Here is a 21,827-nt window from a genome sequence, read left to right on the forward strand (position 1 = left end):
CTGGGACTCTGCTGTGCTCGGTGAGTCCGTGCCCTGGGCAGCCCCAGTGTGGCTCTCATTAGCCAAGTGCTGCTGACACTGCTGCTATCTGAGCATTAGCCTGGTGTGCTTTCCTTATTTAACTTCGTTTCCTTGGGAAAAAAATGGCTGCTTACGGACACAGGCACAAAATCCAGAATCCACATAAGGTGGACACAGCCCAGGTGCCACAAACCGGGTTAGGGAGGGGGAGCGATGCAGTGAGTGGTGTAACAGAAATACCAAAACAAGCAGGGCATGGAAAAGGAGAAAAATTAGTTGATGAGCATCATAATGCACCACAATCATCAGTGCAGGGTGGTTTGTTACCCAGCAGACTTGCAGAAGGAACAGTGGTTTTTGGGCTCAGGGCCACGGCCCTTTCTGTCATCTTTATGTTCCCTCGGTTCTGTAATGTGAAATTCCATTTCAGCACCAGTGAAATGGAATAAATGCAGAAAGAAAATGTTGCTCTTGCTGTTTGCCACTCTGTGAAATTGCTGAATGAGCTCAAGTGTCATTTTCTGGCTGCTTTTGATTTCTGCCTGTTAAGAAATCTAATGAAAAATTCATGTATTTTGCTATGTCATGGCTCAGAAAATGCTGGGAATAAACTGAATCAACACTATAATGTAAAGAAAACAACACTTATACAAGTTCTATTTCTTCACCCTGGTATGAGACATCATTTTCACACTATAAAAGCATTACACACAGCTCAATGACAGTACCCTTCTGGTAGTTCCTATTTAATTGGACAATAAAGCTCCAGGTCTTATTTGGGAAACCTTTTTTTTTTTTTTTTCTTTTAAATACAAAGTATCTGTTATGAAGACACACAGAGCAAAGGAGCTGTGCTCTGAGATTCCCTGAGACCAGAAGGATGCTGCTTGTGAGGTCAGGGTGCTGCTTCCAGTTCAAAACTCCTTCACCTGCTTCCCTGCCTGAACAAGGGCTTGTCACACTCTTGTTCCTCTTGTGCCACCTTGAGGGAAAAAATCTCTGCTGCATGGGTAGAATTGAGTTTGCCGCTACCCAAAAAAATCCGAGTGATTTGCTTTCAGGTTGGGGTTTTTTTCAGGCCCCTGGGCAGAACATCCCCTGCTCCTGATTATAAACGCAAAGAGCAGAGTTTTGGGCCCTGGTTCCTTTCCATCTTGTCAGTGCTGCTGATAAAGGCTGAGTGAAATCCTTAGGTCTGTCCCTAGGTGTGGAATGAGGAAGGAAGAATTTAATTAAAGCTCTTGGTTTCCTTTTGCACTGTCTCCACTGCTTAAATTGGGACACTCACCTGGTGGGTGGTTCAGACTGGGTGAACTCATCCCCATCATCCACATCTCCATCTGGGACACGCTCTAAAGGTCTTTTTTGTTTTGTGTGGCTTCTCCATTGTGTTTTTTTCCACAGAGACCATTACCCAGCTACAGCAACAGGAACTATATTTTCTTGCACTGACATGGAAACAAGCTGAAATTAAAACATGATTTTGTGATATTCACCAAAGAGATCTTTTCCTTGAAAGCCGAGGTACTTGGTCCATGTCACACTTGCTGGAGGCAGGAGTTATGTGCACACGCCCTGTACAACCTTCCAAAAAGTTCTTCTGGGAGAACTACCACCAAAAATCCAATTGATTCCAACTTCCCTGGCAGAGTGAAGAGGTACTCTGATCTTCTCAACCCTTCCCAAACACCTTTCCACAGCACTGACTCCCTGCTATCCCCTCCATGGCTAAATTACAGGCACTTTCTCTCCCTGATACGGTTTCAGGGCAGAAGGGAGGCAATGCAGGAGGACTCCTGCCCACTCCTGACAAGCAGGTTGAGCAAGGCCAGTGTGGGTGGGGCAGGTGGGATGGTGGAGTCTTGCCTGCTCCTTGGAAACGCAGAGCTCAGCAGCCCAACCTCTCTCCTCTGCCAGCTCCATGTCCTGCAGTGGGCACAGCCCAGCACTGCCCTTTGGCTTGGTTTGCTTTTCCACCCTTCCAGAGAGCCTTGGCCTCCTGCAAAGCTGCCTGAGGAGCTGCTTGTGCAGCTCAAACCACCTGAGCTGGCAGCTGAGACCCAGCCAGCAGCGACCAAGAGCACTGAGCCAACAAGGACAGTGCCTGGTCAGACAAATGAGTCACCTTCTCCTTGGGGCATCATCTCCAACACCTGTTATCTGAGCCTCCCCCAACTACTAAAATATAAAACATTCGTCCATTTTTTCATAATTTGAAGCTCAGTGTATGCCAAGAAGACACAAGTGAAACCAGGCAGGGTTGAAAAATAGGCTGGTCATTTTTTATTGAGCACCAAAGCGGCAGAGCCTGGACATGTTTGAGCAGGGGAGTCACAAACCAGGGAGGAGCTGCCTGGGGTTACCCAGATCCCCGAGGATCAGGGGGGTCACAGGCATTGTTAGCACACAGTGACACCTGGGGAGTTTTTTATAGCACCAAACATGCTGTAAAGTGTACATGGAAAAGTTAAAACCGACCTACAACAGCGATTTCCTACTGTGCTGCACCAGACTGATTTAACTGCTGTTAAAACATTTGTCTTTGGAGAGAAGACAAGCTGAGGACAACACACTTGGTCTGTGTTTTCATTTCATTGTGTGATGGATGTCAGTGTTGAAAACACAGCACTTGGACAAGTCTCTTCTGTGGCTTTTTTTGCTGAACTTTACAATTAATAACTTCATTCAACGTGAAAAAAAAAAACCCAAGAGTTGTAGCACCATGAGGAAGGGTGATGGCTTTGATAACACCCAGTAAACAGAAATTCACCACCAAATTATTGATTTGTCAATTTTCTTTTTTAAAAATACCTTTTGCAAGCAGAAAATACCTGCATGATCCCACCCAGCTGGTCAGGTATGAGCTTCTGCAGCTACAAAAAAGCAGACACTCAAATTAAGCATATTTTTGGCTGCTTTGAAAGATTAGGTTGAGATTTGAAATTTTAGTCTTTGAAATTTGCTAATGCTTAACATAGATTTTTTAAACTAGATCCTCACAAGGTTTTAGACACTGAATTTTTTAGCTTAAAATAGAACAATTTGGTATTTACTCTTTGGGGCTTAGCAGTGATCACTAAAGGGCTTTGCCCTTTTAGTTAGAATTTGATTTTTTCTGAAAAAATGCTGAGCAAAACCAATCCATTTCACTGAGCAACACTGAGGAGCAAGGTTGTAGTGAGATAAATAGCAAGTTTCTGCCCTAAATTGAGGTTGGAACTATAAAATATGGATGGGGCCCTGAGCAACCTGATGTAGTGGGTGGCATCCCAGTCCATGGCAGGGGGATGGAACTAAATAAGTTTTAAGATCCCTCCCAACCCAAATCATTCCATAATTCTATAGTTCTGTGACTGCTCTCTTAGAGCAGGAATTAAGATATACATGAAGTTATATTTGATAAAATTCTAGAAATACATCTGTCTGAATATTGTGTTGCATTTCATATCAAACACCTTAAAAAAAGGCTCCAAGAAGTGAACGCAGATCAACAAATTTAGGAAAATGTGGAGGCCTTCAGCTGTTCCTGTGCTCTGTAAAGCACTGAGGGCTGTGCCTGTTTATGATAGGAAACAGGAGAGCAGTTTGGCATCTTCCATCTCTCCAGCTGCAAATGTTACATGCAAAGTGTTTTATAAGCATCTTGGCTTTGGCTTAAACTGCTTTGTGAGTAGGAAAAAAAAAATCTGTATTTTATGAGTGGAAGCAGGCCCTTGCATTTGTGATTTGGGTATTTATATACACTGCTACTACTCTGCAAATTAAAATGCTAATTTCATGCACGCAGATGGGGACATGCAATAAAACAGGGAGTCAACGTGGTTTCTTCTGCCCAGCAATTCTGGCAGATTTGTCACAATAAATGCAAATGTCCCTTTAGAACTGCCACAGAACAGGAAAACATTAATAGAAAATGTGTTTTCCATTTTGTGGGGCTAAACAGCTAAAAGGAGCTGTGAGGCTCAAATACAAATAACTTGATCTTAAGGATTTATGGAAGTCAACATAAAGGTAATAGGACTTCTAAGGAGCAGTGGCCCATCTGCCAGACAATCCTTTTCATCACACAAATATATCCTGAATTTGCTTTTCTAGTGCATTCAATAAATAATCCAGACTCCAGCCCTTTTGCTGAGGTTTTGCAGGTACAAAACCACAGATTTTGGGAGTATTATCTGTGCTGGCTAAAACCAGCAACCTGAAAAGGCTGGCACACACATGTGGCTGCTTAGATATTGTAGAAAGAAATCTGTTCCATTTTTAGCTCTCCATCTGCAGCTTACCAGACTGATAAGCTAAAGGAAGGTAACTTTAAAAAAAAAAAAATTATAAAACTGGTTTTGCTCCTGGCTCAGACTTCCTCAAATTCTTAAGACTTCAGGTTTAGGCTTGTAGAGTGGATGTCAAACCTGGTAAAACCTAGATATAAATAGTAAAAGAAGAAACTTGCAGTTTTCTCTGAATTTTAAGCTTTTAGAAACGCTTATTTAAAGTAGTTGTTGAAGATAGGCAGGCACTGGATTTGATCCAGAGAACCTCTTTAGTCTTACCTATTTTAATGCAACTTAGATATGATATTTAGGTAAAAATCTGATGTCACTTCATTGTTTCAGAACTGAGGTTTGTTCACGGTCAGGAAATCCAAATTGGTGACACCACAAGCACATAAAGGGCAAGCTCTGTACCAGCAGCCTGACAATGACACTGTGGCTCACAGGGATCCCTTGGAGGCATTTGCATTCCATTTGTAGCAGGGCAGCTGATAAACAGGGTGGTTTCCTTCAGGGGATCACATTTCTCCCCCTCCTGATAGGTTAAAATTTAGACTCATCCTGTTCCTTGAAGTCTTTTATGGGTGATGGGCAAAATGTGCTCGTGGAGATTTGGGACCAGAGTCCTTCTTCCAAAATAGAAAACTGCTGGGGAAAGCATTCCTTGACAGAGGGGTCCAGCTGGGTGAAAATCAAACACAAAGGAAAAAAAAAAAAAAAAAGAGGAATTAAAATATTTATCCATCCTGGGATGTTTGCACAGAACTTGTCCTTACGTAGCTGAGTAATCTTAACAGCCAGCCTGACGTGGGTACTGAGGGACACACTGGGCTGCTTTGTTTTCATGACTCCCAGTTAAGCTCAAGTTAGTTTTAAAGTGAAGCTGGAAGTGTTTAAAAAAACCATCTTGGGGCAGAACCTTTAGTGTGATAAGTGTTTTCATTCTTACCTAATTCAAACCTGATAAGATGGTTGGAGCTTCTGCTGCTGGCTTGGCTCTGGCCAGATAAATGTGCCTTTGCTCACGTGAGTGGGTCACAACTGCTCGACACAACTGCTCACACACATAAAACTACCCCTCAAAATCACCCGTGTGCTGAAGTGTTTGCAAGACTGACCCTTACTGGAGTCAGTCCAGAATAAACAGGTTTTTGATTTGTCTTGCAGGAGCAGTTACGCCTGTGTTAGAAGAAGCCCTTAAACAGAAGGTTTAAAGTCTTAGGGCCCACATTTTACAGCATTGATTTTTTGTCCTGAAAATCACTCTATCCTCTGAACACCCATGAGGCAAAGGTTATTCAAAGAAATGGGGTGCCTCTTGTGAAATGGGAATGTTTCATGGAGCTGAGAGATGCACCTGCACAGAGTTTTAAGGTGCTGAACTTCCACCAGTGTTTTGATGAGAGGTGATTTCACCCTCAAACAACCATTTCTTTAAATGATTTCATACCAAGCACCAACTATTTCCACCCAACTCCCCCTTTATTCACAGGGCACTTACCCAGGCACACCTTGGATTAGCCCAAATGCTTCTGCTGGTTTTTCACATAGCCAACCACATTGTTGGAATTGCTCCCTGTAAATACCAGCAAAATAAGATTTAAAGTTAGTCTGTGTCAAATGTTTCCTCAAGCTCCTCTCAGCAGTACAGTTCCACTGGTCTCATTATTCAGCAGTTCTCCTGGAGAGCTGTGACTGCCCACACTGGAATAGAGGAAGGAAAATCCTTTCCTGGTTTTATTATTCTAACTGGCCAAATGTGGCTGTTTGTAAATCTCATCATATCAAAGGTGTTCTGTAGTTATACCTGAATGTCACTTCCATTCTGATGGAATGTCACTTCCATTCTGTCCCCCCTCTAGATCCAAGAATCAGCAGAAACCAGGAGCTTTGAAGCCGTAAGGAAAGAGATCATCTGGAAGGTGCTCCTGCTTTCTTTGAGACACAGATCTATCAACTGGTGACAGGGACCTGGCACCCCTTCTGGCTGCAGATAACACCAAGGGACTGATTCACTGGGCTCCACTCTTCTCTTATCACGTACCACAATACAGAACAGTGGCCAAAGACCTTGTTTTTGACAAGAGTTCTGTGGTCAGCTGCACAAAATCCTGGGCCATGAGGGAAGCTCCAAAAATATACTTAAAAATAACAAAAGGTTATTGGACAGCTTGCTTCCCACCCCCTGGGTGGGAAGCCCTGGCAAAAGGCTGTACCATTTAACACATTCTGTCACAGCTGGAGATTTTGAATGCCCAAAATCCACACCTTGGTCCCTGCAGATCTTAAAATAAGATCTTCTGACCAAGGCATAGAGAGTGGAGGCTAAAGAATCTCTTTTTGCTACGTAGAAACCTTTATTTCATAAATAGCAGATTCCTTGTAAACATTTCAAGAACTGTAAAGCTTTATAATAGCAAACACTTCATGCCAGCAGCTTACCAAAATATTCCTTGTAATACTTATGCCTCAGGTTGTGACCATCTGAAAAAGAAGGTAAATAATGAGAATATACCCAGTCAGCCTTCATTCTGTGTGTTCAACTCTGGCCTTTTGTGGACAGCACAGAGAAGCTGAAGCTATGGAAATAATAACCTCACAATGAGGACAGTAAAAGCTTTCTGTAACTGGAGTAGTGTTGGGCTGCTATAAACTCTTACAAAACTATTTGGATTGTTGAGCTATGTGGACACAACTCACTTGCCACAGGAGTGGCCACTTGCATGTCATAATATTTTTGGTAGCTACCAGGCAAGGAATCACAGGCTTTCCCCAAAGAAATCAAATTTGGGTAGCATTCCAGGCCATGTTTCAGTATTTTACATAACTCAAGTTCCAGCTAGGTTGTTTTGTTTGCCATTTGTAAAATTTTTTAAGCTCTTAGAAATCCTTCGTGTCTAAGACACCTTTGGTTCTACATTATATTGGTTACTGTGGATGTTATTAAAGGAGAAGTTACGAAAGAGATGATCAAAACTCTTGGTGTGTTATGGAATCAGCTCAGAGATCTGATTTGATGCTTCCCCCATTTTTGCAATGACCAAATGGCAAAACTGGTGCCTCAAGTGTTTACACTGAGGTGACTTTTAGGCATTACAGACACACATATCCTACTCTTACACATATCCAGACACATTTTGAGCTTTCCTGAAAAACCCCTTGGCCTATATAAATTCCTTTATTGTGCAAATATATCAGCAGAATAAAGGGAATAATGGTTTGGATGCAGAAAGCAAAATCAGAAATCCAAACTGCAACTTGAAACTCATATTTCTGACTCAAGTGTGCAGTAATGTATAAATATTTCTGGGGTTTGTGCTGTGCAGTAATGGCACATGCAGGTCACTGCTTGCTCTGCTGACACAATGCCAGAGGACACAGGTGTCCTGGTGTCCTGGTCCCTTCCTTTCGTGTTCTGTGTCACAAACATCAGCAGGCACTGAGCAGAGGGAGGGAGATTTCCAGCCCACTGACCTGGGTTTCCACGGAGTTTGATGCACTGGCCCCTGTTTGGGATGCCCTCAGCCGTGTTGCCTGGGTTGATGATGTGGCACTCGTAGCCCGTGGGGCAGTGCAGGGGCTCATCCCCATCCTCGGTGGTGCTGCAGGCCTCGGCTGCAAGAGAAGCCTGCAGGTCACAAACCAGGGCTTTAACACCCACGAGGAACCAAAATCTGACAACACAGCCCCTCCTCCTGCACCTCCTGCCAGGCAGGACCTCAGACTCCTTCCATGTCAGAGCAGCACGGAGCTGACACCTCCAAGGAATCCTGTCAGGGCAGGTGATCCAGTTCACAGCTTACACCAAAGCTGACTACACGTCATCCTGACACGGGGAGTGCAGGTCAGCCCCATTACCTGCAACAACACCCTCCCACAGCCTGCTGGGCAGGGTCTGTGTGAGGCTGGAGGGTGCTGAGACCACCCATGGCTGCCCACCCTGCTCCCACTGATGGGTGATCCCACAATGCAGCTATTCCCTCCAAGCAGGGATAAATCTGTTCCAGCCAGGCTTTGGGCTGGGAGAGGGATTGGGAAAACGTGACCAGAAAGCTGGCAGTGTGCTGCTCTGCTCTGTGCTCCACACCCAGTACCTGGGCAACCTAAACCTCACGTGTGACTCATGAGGTAAAGGCAGTGCCACCCCCTGTCCCAAACACAGGCTTTAATCTCCCTGACCCTGGATATCCAGCAAGTGCAGAGCAGGATGGGAAAGGAAAGCAGGGCCCAGGCAGTGTTTGTGGCCATTAAATGTACAGACCATGCAGGGACACTCCACCCTTTCATTTGCAGGATTTTAATTCCAAGGGCCTCTGCTGTAATTCTCATGCCGTGACTGATGGCTCTTATTTCCCTAATTACTCCCTGAAGCTGAGATGAAGGTGTTAAGATAAGAACAAATAATATAAGCATGACAAGGATGGATGAGGAGGAACCTATTTTATCTTATTTCTAGCTGTGCAGCTCCAGTGAGCTGGAGGCAGAATTTTTCTCTTCAAGAACTTGGAGTTTCCATAATAGATGAGAGTCGAGGCTCACTGAGCCTGATGCCATCTGTGTAAGACCAAAGAGGGTAATTTATTGGCACTACCTGTGTCTGAATAAAGCTGATCAAAAGCTGGAATAGCTTTTTCATGAAAAAATCAGGAATTTCAGGTATTCATACATATGGGAATGTTTCATAGAAGAAAATTTCTCTTCCCACCATCGGACCCTTTGTTTCAATTTGAGGCATTGAAAAAATATTAATTAAAAGACCTTTCCCTATGGAATTAAACTTAGAAGCCCAATCTCATTAGCAGCCCCCAAGCTTGGATGCTGCAGCTCCATGTCAGCTTGACACAACTCTGCAGCAGTTTGCCAGGGCTCTTGTCCAAAGCAGCCTCCAGATCCAGGAGCCACAGCCCCAGCCCAAGGCATCTGTGTGATGAGGCCACTCTGGATTAAAGGATCTCCTAATCCAAGTCCACCCACGGTCTATCAGGAAGCTGGCAGAAAATCTATGTATGATGACAAAGCCTTTTTCTACAAGGAAGATATATTTCTAATTATTTGAAGAATGGGTACAAGTCTGCTTCCCTGGAGCACTCCTAGTGCTCTGCTGGATAATCCATATCCATAAAAAGAATTTATTTACTGCACCAGAAACCAGCCTCCAGCACCACACAGTGTTATTCCTGTGGAAACTCCGGACAAATTCCAGCAGCTCCAGCAGAGCAGCATCCCTGGAAAGCCCCGTGCATGAGGAATATCTTATCCAGTGCCTTTGTATAATTACTGATATCACAGAGAAGACAGTGAAATGTACTGTACCTTGTAAGACTTCCTCTGGGCCATCCAAAAGCCACCCATTTCCTCCCAGCCAGCGGGGTTTGGGCTGCACCAACCAGTCTAAGACTGTGGAAGACAGGAACAAGAAAGCACAGAGTCAAGAGGAGTAGCCATGGGGCACAGAGTTATGGAATAGTCATGGGTTTCCTCTAAGGGCCTGTGAAGAGGCTGCCAGGCTCCTGTGGGATGGATTGGATTTTGACTTATACTCATGCTCTTGTCGTCCCAGTGGCAAGAGAGACAAGGATGTTATCCAGTGCCCCAAGAGCCTGGTGTCATGAAGGCTAAAGCAGCTGTTGCTTCCCATCCTCCATTCCCATGGCAAGGGGAATGATGAGAGCGCTGCCTCACTGCTGTGAGCACTAATTCAGATTGGCAGATTCAGAAAAGACCTCTGAGATCATTGAGTTCGACCTTTGACCCAACACCCCCTTGTCAACCAGACCATGGCAGTAAGTGCCTCGTCCAGTCTCTTCTTAAGGACTTCCAGGGCTGGTGACTCCACCATATCCCTGGGCAGCCCATTCCCAGAATACAGAAACCACAGAATCATAGAATTTTTGGGGTTGGAAAGGACCTTAAAGATCATCTCATTCCGACCCCCTGACATGGGCAGGGACACATCCCACTAGACCAGATTGCTCCAAGCCCCATCCAACCTGGACTTGAACACCCTCTGCCTTGCCAAAACCTCCTGCCCACTGAAACCCCCAACGAGCAACGTTCAACCGCGTTTTCAGAAACCTCGCGCCAGGGAGCTGCACCAAAACCTTACCCAACACAAGATTTTTAAGGCAACCAGGGCCCCACACCCCCTACCTGGTGGGGGCTGCACAGACTCCAGGCAGGCGTAGATGCAGCCGTTGTAGCAGCAGCGCTTGTGGCGCTCGCACTCGGAGTCGGAGCGGCAGCTCGGCACCTCGCAGGCGCGCTCCGGGAGGCTCTGAGGAGGAGGGGGGCAGCGGTCGTTCTTCTGGTGGTGGGAGCTGTGAGAATGAAGAGGGTACTCATAATCCTTGCAAAGAGAAGAAAAGGAAGTCAGGTTCGGCGTAAGGGCGGGGCACCAAACATCCCGGACAGCTGCGAGGCCTGAAAGCCGGAAAATAAAAGCTCTCCCGGGCTCTCTTTGAGCATCAGAGAGCAAAAAGCGCTCGTTTGCTACGGCAGGAAGGTTTTCCAGAGTGTGCTTGCTGAACTACATAGGTGCTACAGTTTCACACTGTCATCTAATTGCAATATTTGGATATTATCTCATCTGTTACACCCACTTCCAAAACTGTCCATCCCATCATGCCACCCTCAGACACGCCTCCTGAATTTGAGTCAGTGGTCCCAAGGACCCCTTATCTTCATCTTGTTCCTTGGTTTTTGGCACAGTTATCACGCCTTCTGGAACAATTTCAAGGCTTCTAAGTAGCTTTAGACTGGTTATATTGGGTGTTATGTTTGTTTCTCAGTCCATTTTACAGGTTGAAAACTCTTCACCTCGTTAAAACCCCTTGTTTGCTGAAATTCTTAACAAAGAATGCCCAACAGTGCTTCCAGAAATCCTGCACAAAGGTACTTAGCAAGCTAAAAGTGCTAACAAGTTATACTAAAGTCTTATAAAAGATAGATTTTAAGGCATCAGCTGAAGCACAGGGAAGATTTTCAAAGTGGTTTTTCAAGCATTCACTAGAGAGGGGAATTAACTATTTGGCTCCTCCAGCTGTCTCCAGCACTCTGCTTTGCAAACACCAAACCACTGAATTACTGTGTGGAACTCCTTTTGTAATTGAGATCACTGCAATGAAAATTAGGAGGTTAAAAATAGACCCTTAAAAGCCTTTTATACTTGTCTGGGAAATAGAAAGAAAGACTCCAGGCATCCTCATGGTGAGGACACAAAACACTCTGGTAGCAAAGCAGTGGAAGAGATGGCACTGAATTATTTTGTGGTTATGTCCACAAATGGGACATGGAACAAATGTCCCTGCTAGCACCTGTGGCCTCAGTGGGCTCATTCTATCTTCTGGGCCAGAACTGATAGGGTAGCCTTTCAATCTACCTCCTGTGGGACTCTGGGTTGTTAAATCAGAGACCATTTCTAAAACATGAGATGCTCTGTGTGAGATCTGTAGGGGTGAGGCTTAATCCCAAAGGAAACGAGGCTGTGTAGGGCTACAGCAGAAAGGAGCCAAGCTGCTCATTGCACACCAAAGGGACAAGGGAGATTTAAAGTGGATTAACAGACACAGTTTTTTACCAGAAACATTTATAAGAAGCACCATTCAAATATTATTCACACTAGTGGCATTTTAGCAAGGAGCCAAGTCCCTCTGATGGAGAAGTGAATCACTCCAGCCCACTCCTTTCTCACCTGTGGCTCAATCTCTGGGCTCGAGCTCAGCCCCCCAGGGCAGCACAAAGTACTCAGGGCAACCAGATTTATTAACAACCATTAATAAGCACTAATAAAATCAAAATGTGGTTTCTGTATTTGCACCTTTGAAAGAGATCAGCATCAAGCCAGTGGCACAAAGTGAGCACTGCCGTGCCTTCACGAGCAGGCTGTGAGTTTAAGAGTTATATATATACATATATATATATATATATTTGGCCTAATCACTGTTAAGAAATCAGTGATGAGCGACTGGGGTTGTTATTCCAATAAACAAAGTGATGCAACTGTCCCTGAGGTTTCTCTAGGAAATTTCACCATCAGGCTATGGAGAAATCTGAGGTTAGACTAACACCCCTCTGTATTTACTTGCTGCTTCATCCTCAGTGCTGAAACCTCCCAATGGCTCCTTTGGAGCACATGGGCCTTTGCAAAATAGCATGTTCCCAAATGTATTCTCCAACTGTTTCCATTCAGTCAACAAGGAACTGCTCAAAAACCCTTCTGAGAGGTTCTTTTCCCTGGAATTGATAGGCTGTTTGAACCACAAAATAGATTTGAAAAAAGAAGATTTCCCGATTTTGATGGTGTTTTCCATGCTGAAGGTGCAAGCTCTCCCATTATTCCATTCCTCCAAAGCTGCAAACACTCCAGCTTTGAAATAACGTGGTTTTGAATTGAAGATCCTGAAAATACACCTTTTTATTATTTGTGTTGTTGGATTCTGAATAGAGTAAATGCTCGGATCAAGTGTAATTTTGGGATATAAGGCAACATTTAACAGTGAATCTGGGCATTTCCAAACACTGAACAGGCCTCTGTGTTGGAGGCACTGTTTATCCTGGAAGGTCACAGTTTACTATTCTATTTTAAAGGTCAGCTGCAGATGGAAATCTGACCAAAATAATACTGGCAAATAATGGACACATGAAAAAAAAAACCCTCAAACAATTACTGCAGTTGGTTCATAGATGATTCAGAAACCAAGAAGCCAAAACTGCAATGAACAGCTGGCTCCATGAATGAAATTTCCGTTTGGGAACAATATAACAGCTTCAGCCAAATAACTTTGGACCTCATGACCTCCCTGCCCATTTTCACTGCTCACCTATTGCTCAGAACCCACTTCTTTAAAAGCCTCATGGCCAAAAGAATATTTTGCACATCGGATCTAATAAAACCAGTGCCCCTGGTTTATGTGTGCATAAACCATCCCAGAGGAAAACAGGATTCCCTCACTCCCAAAATAACCTGGTTAAGGATGTCTCCAGGTTTGGGTTATAAGGTTTTTTTAAAAGGTCTCCCAGGGTTCACAAATTGGCTGCTCTGCTCAGAGGTTGCTCTGAGGATATGTGGGACAGAAATCTCACACAGGAGGTGTGTTAACCTCAGTGTTGATTTATGACAGCTAGCTGGAGGGTTAAGAAATTGTTGGAAGAGCATTACAGCAGCTGTGAAGAATTCTTCATTTCTGGAAAACTTAAAAAGAAGGCTGGACATTTTTCTCAAACACTTGATGCAGTTGACACTGGAATATAATCCAGACTGGTCCAGTTTTTCCCAGTAGACATGTGGGTGCCTTGATAATGACTTGAAGCCCATTCTCATGTAGCTCCCTCCCTCTGTCCTTTGGGAACAGTCCATGGACTGTGTGGGGGCTGCAGAACACCAGCTGCAAATCACTAAACTTGACAAGTGTCCCTCTGGCTGTAAAATACATGGATTAGCTAAAAGCTGGAATCCCAGCCCTGCATCCCACTGCGACTGCCAGGTTTTCCTTCTCACTGAAGTCCCTCTTTCTTCCTCCATTTCCACTTGACCCCTCCTTGCCAACCAACACCCTTGCCAGGCACCTGAATGAAATCCTCCTGGCCAGCTCCCCCTCGTCACACCTGCTCGTCATTCTGCATCCAGCATTTTGTGAATACATCCCTCCTGCTGTAGATTCAGGTATTCTGAACTCAGATAACACAGCTCTCCCTGTTCCTCGCTGCCCCCTCCCCTCAGGGCTGTGTCCTGCCAGGGGTCCCACAGGGGTCCGTGGCCCATCTCCCAGATGGCTCCGTGCTGCCGTAAGCACCTCCATCTGTTATCCCTCTGTCCAAGTGACTCACAAATCAGCTCTTCCACCCCCAGCCTCTGATTCTCCAACTGCAGGGAACACACAGGACAGAAAGCATCTCTCTGAGAAACCAGAGGGGCTGCCAAAACGCGCTCTTGGTGGATAAGAGGATGGAGACCAGACACCTCCCTCCTTACAAAAGGATTTGAGGAGAATGGGGGAAAAAAAAGCATTTTCTGTTTTCCCTACACAAATGTTCCTGTCAATATAAGCAATTCTAGCTGAGCCTGCCAGATCAGTAGCACCTGGATTCATGTCTGCCAGGAAAAACAGTCCTTTGAAGAACTGCAGGTTGAAAGCAGAGGATATATCCTGAGGGGAGCAGGCTTTGCCTCTACAGGGCTCCTTATCTGAAGATCAACATGTAAATTCCTGTCCTAGTCCTGTACTATCTCTCTGGGTCACTTACTTCTTAGTTCCTATTGAATTTGAGCTTTACTTTAAAATATGGCAGAAGAACATACGAATAAATACACTTTCCAGGGAGTAATTTTGCAGGAAACACAGATCTCCATAGCACCATTTTCCAAAGCAAGTGCAAACCAGATGATACTCTGTCTCAAGAGTGGATACAGTGAAGGTAATTTCTTGCCAAATACTGAGGTACCTTTCAAATAGTAACACTTTGTTTTCTGCAATATTCCAAGGAACCAAGGCAGTATTTCAGTTCGTTCAGCAGGGGTGTCACACTTCTGAGTCAGCAATTGCACAGATCAAATGTAGCCATCCCCAAACATCACTCTAGAAGCCATGGGCATGAAAACATCCTTTTTTAAATTAAAAGCTGCAGAAAACGGATGGAGAAATCCACATGTGACACCAAGATGCTGTTTACGCACATGCAGTGGCTGAAAGATGCAATCAGACCTGACTGGCTGGGGCTTCCAGTGAAGTGATACAAGGGGCAGAAGCCTTGGGTCAGTTCTGGCTTAGAAGGGGACTTTAATGGATTAAGTAAAAATTTTGGATTCTTTATTCCCCTTTATATACAACAGATTTTGAAAGTCAAGTTGTTACTTTATTTTTATTATTATTATTTATTTATTTTTATTTCAATTTCCCTCATGGCCATTTCTAACAGTCTTTTGGCCCTGACACACCAGAACAAGACCCAGCACCATCATTGCCTCCTCTTACAGTAACTTGCTGCTTCAGTTCCAAATCCAGCACTATTCCTCCAAGTACCACTGTGGATTTGGAAGCTCAGAATCCCACTAAGTCTGCCAAAAGTGGGCAGGGACAGATGGTGCCACTGAGTGTCTGCCAGGCTGTGGGCAGCAGAGGGGAGCTCTGCTCCCTCTGAACGTGCCAGGCAAGGCACAGACACAGGAGTGGATCTCTCAGATCATCTCCCTCCACCCTTTAAGGTGATGGGCACGTTACTCTGGCACTGTGGATCTGGAGGTCTCTGTGCTCCGATATTTACAAAACCGTGGGCAGTGACACCATTCCTCTACTCACATTATCACTGGGAGCTGGAGACATTTACCCAAAATCACCCCAAAAGGCAGTGGAGCACCTGGGCAGGGAATGCTCTAAGCAATAAATCACATTATCTTCTTTCCCCTAAATCTATCCCCAGACACGCAGGTTTTGCATCCCCCTTCTCCCCAGCCACGCTCCCCTTGCTTCCCTGGGAAGTTTTTAGGAGAAGCGGTGACGATGCCACGGCAGTGCCCTCTCCCTGCTCCCAGCGTGCTTCCCAAGCTTCCCGCCGCAGCAGCTAGGTGGCAAAAGTTCCGTACAGCCTGGCAAACTTAATGATTCCCTTTTATAAAGAGCCAGCCTGCGGATCCAAACGCTCCTTATTCTGAAACGATACACACACGCAAGGAAAACTCCTCTTTCAGGGGGAGAAGACCCCCAAATCCTCCCCCCAGTCTTACTCACATCGTATTTCTCCGTCATTTTCAGATGCAGAGCGCGCTTCCAGAGGGTCCTCGCGCTGCCCGAATCCGGCAGCAAAACTAAGACACACAGGGCTGCAGCGATGATTTTCTTACAGAAACGCATCTCCGGCAGCTCCCTGGAACGCATCTTCCCAAGGACAGATCCAACCACGAGCCCGGCTCTCGGGATCCAGGCGCTTCGGAGTCTTGGCAAGGAGGGAGGGAGCCGGGGAGGGAGGAGAGCGAGGGTTGAGCGCCGCCGAGAGCCGCTTTTCCCTGCGCAGCTTCTGGGAAGGGAAAAGGAAAAAAAAAATTAAAAAAAAAATAAAAATAAAAATAAAAAGGAGCCCACAGGCAGAAGTCGGGAGCTGCTGTTGAACTTCTTTAAGTTAGATCAGGTTCTCGGCTCACATGTTCACACAAAGCACACGCTCTCCTTGAATGATAGATGGGAAGATTACTTGGAAAGATTATTTTTAGACCTTTGTTCCCAACATCTGGCATCCTCAGAGAGCCCCATTCAAAGCCAAAGCGTGGGATCAGATGACAGCTGCCTCAGGGGGAAATAAAGGTCTTGGAGGGGTGGGCTCGGCAGCTTTTAGCAAACAGCTCACCCAAACTTTCCGAGGGACTGGGCTTTGTGTGCTTCCCACTGTGCCCCGAGCCGTGGGTTTGCATCATGTTTTGACAAAGTGATAACTTCATCTGGAGGTGGCTGGAAGGAAATGACTTAAAGACACGATAAAGGTGCTTTAAGGGGCTTTAATTAGACCAACTTGACGTTAGTGCTCTGCAAATGGTTTTGAAGAAGGGGAGGACGTGGCCACTATGAAAAAAACAAATCCATGTGCATGGGTGGGGAACAGGGAAGGAAAGTGGATTAGAAATGACATGACCAAACAGAAAGCAAGGAAGGGGACATGAGTCAGGCTGTGCCTGACAATGGGAGAGACGGAAGGAGTGGACGTGGGGTTTTAGACAACTCCATGGACATTGAGGCACCCACGTGTCTGAAGGACAGGAATGGACTCATGAAGTCAGGTTGGAAGCACCCCAGCATCCTGCCTGGGACTGAGGCAGAGGCAGGTGCTGAAGAGAAAGTATGAGAACAAGTTACTCCTGTATGTATACATATACATATGCATGTATATACCTTTCCATGTAAACCATCCAGAATGTTGTTCAGGGCTTGCTGAGCCAAATGTGGGGGCTGTTTATTTTATAGTTCCCTCTGAATTTCTCCTCCAGCAGCTTGTCCAGCCTCTATCCAAATGAGGGAAGAGATGGAACCACAAAGCCAGTCGAGACACAGGCACTAGGCCCTGCTTGTCCTCAGTTTACTCTGGAGCAGCCCCGCTGAGCAGAGTGGAGGCTTTGCTGGATACAATGGGTTTATTTTATATCTACTCTAAAATGTAGATTTTATGGAATGTAGGGTCTGCAGAGGACTGTTACAACCTGTGGACAAAAACACACAAAAAAATCTTCCAATTCTTCCATATACCTGAAGGCAGCAGCAAGCTACTTTGATCCCAGGTGTCAGTAGCTGCATGTAGGTGGCAGCCAAAGGATTTCATCTCCCAGTTTGCCAGAATATGGTGTTTGGAACCTGGAAAAAGAGTGAAGTGTGGTTTTAAAAGCTCTGTATTTGAAGGAATATATTTGGTTCATTTAGAGTTCAGGTGTTAATAGGGTTTCTAGCAGCACCTGTGCTTTGGGATAGTTCTGTCCATATCTCTGAGCTACAAAAGCTTCTTAGCAACAAAACCTGTTCAACTCATGCCAGGGAATTTAGTTAGGAAGTAAAACCAAGCAGGAATTACTCTTGTAATCTCTTTGGTCTTCTCATAAGTCAGCCTATGGCAAAGTGACTCCCCAATGGCTGAAGTGGGACCTTGGGATGAAAACAGAGCTCAGCACCTACAGGACACTGTCCTCTCTGCCTAAATCATCCAAAAACCATCTGAAATCAGCAGCTGTGCTGGAATTAGTGAAAGGCACACCCTAGAGCTTCTATCCATCCAGAGAAGAATATATCACTGCCACAAAACTTCAACCTGTGCCTTTGGTTTGTGTTGCTCAGAGAACTTTGTCTCACAAAACAGGATGCCTCCAATTCCTTTCAAAAACCTATCTCCCCTGTTTGTTGCAATATTAATACCTGTGCTTTGATAAAGCACCTCTCAGGGACAACCAGGAGCTCCCACCCATGCCCTGACTCCTGTGCTGGCTGCTTGCACAGAATAAACAAGATTTTTCCTTAGAGTATTCCTACTTAATTTATGTCTTTGGGCTGATATTTCACTTGTCTGGGCTCTTGCTGGAACCCAAACCTGCATGAAACAACTGTTCATGATAAATCTCCTTAATTTAATTTCACTTTTTGATGTTTCATATACTTGCAATCCAGACTCTGAGCAACTAATTCTAAAGATAAATAGCTACTTCAGACACCATTTACTGGCCTTTCTCTTGGCAGATATACAGCTTTGACATTTATCTGGGAAAAAAAAAACAGGGTCTGTGCCTTTCAGTGCATGGATTTGTACACCAAAGCAGTGAGAATTCTGCAGGATCAAAACTCAACAGCTGGTCGTGGTCTTCACATAAAAATGAAAGTTGACATTATGACTCTTGTGACACTGGAACTCCTCCTGCACACAACTAATTCATCTTCCCTTCCCAAAGCACTGCATGCAATGTCTGGACTGGATTATCCCTACCAGCAGGTGGGGAAACTGAGGCCCAGAGGGAGGGATTTGCTGAAATGAGACCTTCCATCTGCACAGCCAAACTGGAAGGGTCCTACCAGCCCAGCCTAGGCCAGGGCTCTGTGTTTCCAAGACCTACACTCGCATTCAGCAGGAAATTCTTCATGCCACCCCTTTCCATTCCTCACATCCCTCTGCCTCCAGTCTGCCTTGGAGAAGAGGCAAGGGGTTTTGCATCTTATAGAGGACTAAGAAAAATTTTCTTAGCAATATTGGAAAGAATAGATTTCTCACCTTTTTCTGGCTAGTCCTCTTGGCAGTCCCTGGCGGGGCTGTGTTGTCACAGGACAATTGCAGGACAGCTTTAGCCCACTCATATCCACATGGTCCTCCCATTTTCGGCCCAGTGAACACCTAAAACAAGAGAGAATTCAGTTCCCTTAGTCATGGAGGTGCCTTGCTCCCACCAAAGTGCGGTTCATGTCTTACCACATTCACTTTTGAGTTGCCCATTCTGACAAAAAAGAAGAGAAGCAGCTTTGACTTGCTTAAGAACTTGTTTAACAAAGCGATTCTCAGCAGGTTTATGGCTCCAGCTGTTTGTATAAAGTATTCTCAGCAGTTTATGAAGAAATTATAAGCATCAGGCACAAATCCTTACAAGCACAGCCACTGGCAATAATTAGAAATTTAAAATTTACTGGTAAGCAGGTTTTTGAGATGTGTTACTTCAAATGCTGGGCATGCAATGATGTATGGCAATTTTAAAGCAATTACTACAGAGAAGAGAGAAAACTTTACTGCCAAGTGCAAATCCACACCTAAACAGCACATCTGGCCAGGTGCAAAACCTGTGTGAACCAAGCAGCAAACAAATTTCCTGTCACTGAAAGTTTACAGTGTGCTTGGTTCTGTTCATCTATAATAAAATGCTATTTTTCTATGTGCTTGTGCGGGGAACCCACAGAACACCACTAAGTCAAGGTTTCTCTGCTTCAAGATTTGTGGCGCAGCTCCTCACGCAAAATTCCCGCTGCCTTCAAGGATTTTGAGTGAGATTGCTTCATTCATCACCACCGAGCAAGGAGTCACCCTCTGTGCATGAATCTCCGTGAATTTCCATTCCACAACTGCTTTCAATAAGGCAAATCCTGCAGTAACATAAATTGCTGTCAGATGACAGTGCAGGAACACGGGCGAGACTCGAGCATCTCCCCGGGCCCCGTGAAACCCTCAGCGTCATTTGTTACAGTGAGGAAGATGTATCTGAATGAAGGGACAGGCATTTTATCAGGCTAAGACAATAAAATAATTTTCGGGGGGGGGGCGGGGGGGGGGGGGGGGGGGGGGGGGGGGGGGGGGGCAGGATTCCTGCTGCCTGATTAGAATGATTTAAATAATGTTTTTTTTAAGAAATGTTCTCAGGGAGGGTCTGAGTGAAAGTCACGGAGCCTTTTGTGCAGCCAAGGAAAAAATGTCTTTCTCCAGCCAAAACCAAGGTAGGTCAGCCTAAGCCAAGACTTCCCCTCTCCCAGAGGAAAGATCTGACTTTTAAGGAAAGATTATGCCAAAGGGAGAGTTTCTTCAGAGCACTCCACTCCAGCAGCACGAGGTGACTCAGTTTAGCTCCATACAATCACAGTACCTTCATGCCAAGGGGTTGATGCAATTCTTTATCCAGGGGCTGTTTCCTTGCCAGCTCTGTGCAGGTTCTGCTGCCAGCAGCAAAGGGCAATGGTTTTCTAGGGGTTAAGCAGGTTAGGAATTGTTGATATTATCTGATCCAGTGGGAAGGAAAGATTGCAGCTGCTTTGCCTCCCCCCACCTCCTGCCTGGGAGGTCCTGCCTGATGTACCACTCGGGAATGGGGTTTGTGTGGCCTGAGGGAGACCTACAGGTGTGTGCTGGGATCAGCAAAGGGTGACAGAGCACTTCCCAGGGCTTATTATGGATCAGATGCACCGGGAGAACAACTCCCCTGAGCGCAGTGCCTAAAAAACAATCTAATGCTCCTCCCTGCTCCTCTGGCTGCCTCCTGAAGGCTCAGCCCTGGGGGCTCACATGCCAGACTTCCACTCACTTTTAGGAAATCAGAAAAAAAAAAAGTAAATCCAGAGTGGTTTCGTTGTAATTATAAGCAAATAAATAATCACAGCCCTGATTTAGCTTCCCTCAGCTGACCATGCCATTAAACCATGACAACCTGCCAGGTGAAATCCAGGGAAACCTCTAAGAAGTGCTGGGCTCCCCAGCAGTGATGGATAACAACACTTGTACCTGTGTGGTGACCCCCTCCAACCTTTGCTTTGTGTAAGATATCCTAAAGCAGCAATACTATAATTGCTACTTTTTAATTTGCCTAACCCAGGAGATTGAGATTGTTCCCTGCATGGACTACCAGGAAAAGGAGTCCCTTAGATGCCCATCCAGATGGGTGAATCTGATCATAAACATATAAAAGAACCTGCAGCATCTCTTGAAGGGTGACACAATGCAGATAACACACCCCCTCACCCAGGGGGTTATTTTATGGCCAGCTCTATAGGAAAACACCAAATCTGGGGTTTCATATGGGCTCATTCCTTCCCTGAGCAAGGAAAACTGTGCCAGATGTTTGCTACCAGGGAACTCCACTGGGGATTTAGAGAATGAAATAAAAGATCAAAAGCAATTAAAACCACAAACAGGTGATTCTCTTTAAGCACCTGGCCTCAAGCCCTTGAAAAGCCTGGCAGGGGTCAGTGTTAAGTGGCCCCTGACCATTTGGAAAGGCCTGTAAAGAAGAATATAAAGTTGGCTCTACTTTTAACCAGCTTTATTGGATATGAGGTATAAATTAAGCAGATGAATGTTGTTAGGGAAGCACTCGCATGAGCTCTGCATCCTACTAACAGAGTTACCAGGAAGTCTTTGACTACACAATCAAAACATCCTATTAATTATGGGGCAGAATGGTTCCCAGCCTGGGGGAGAGGTTCTGCTGTGGGTGCAGCCGTGCCTCTGCTGCGCTGCCCTGTGCCCTGGGGACACCGCTGAGAATCCCAAACAATTCCTCTGGGTGGGACTGCCAGGGCTGCGGTTCTTGCCCACACCCTCCCTTGT

At 45.4% G+C, this 21,827-nt stretch overlaps 1 protein-coding gene across 1 annotated transcript; it reads right to left on the bottom strand.

The window, feature by feature from the left end:
* Positions 1–2,276: 2,276 nt before the first annotated feature.
* On the bottom strand, positions 2,277–16,704 carry WFDC1 (WAP four-disulfide core domain 1). Its single transcript, XM_027890841.1, has 8 exons — positions 16,497–16,704; positions 16,016–16,301; positions 10,443–10,638; positions 9,606–9,689; positions 7,767–7,907; positions 6,735–6,776; positions 5,794–5,868; positions 2,277–4,973 (listed from the first exon to the last, which is right to left on the bottom strand). Exons 1-7 carry the CDS (start codon positions 16,532–16,534, stop codon positions 5,810–5,812), a joined length of 846 nt encoding a protein of 281 aa, XP_027746642.1. The 5' UTR covers positions 16,535–16,704; the 3' UTR covers positions 2,277–4,973; positions 5,794–5,809.
* Positions 16,705–21,827: the final 5,123 nt, after the last annotated feature.

The sequence above is a fragment of the Empidonax traillii genome, unplaced genomic scaffold, assembly GCF_003031625.1.
Source record: "Empidonax traillii isolate 1590-97213 ecotype Southwest subspecies unplaced genomic scaffold, ASM303162v1 scaffold13:size3042203, whole genome shotgun sequence".
NCBI classification, from domain to species: Eukaryota; Metazoa; Chordata; class Aves; order Passeriformes; family Tyrannidae; genus Empidonax; species Empidonax traillii.

Excerpts from the sequence above, each read along its gene's own strand:
- WFDC1 (XM_027890841.1), bottom strand. The coding sequence starts at position 16,534 with ATGGGGCTCTCTGAGGATGCCAGATGTTGGGAACAAAG. Across the intron at positions 10,639-16,015 it reads AAATGACGGAGAAATACGAT|GATTATGAGTACCCTCTTCA; the intron begins GTGAGTAAGACT and ends TCTCTTTGCAAG. Across the intron at positions 5,869-6,734 it reads GTATTACAAGGAATATTTTG|GGAGCAATTCCAACAATGTG; the intron begins GTAAGCTGCTGG and ends TGGTATTTACAG.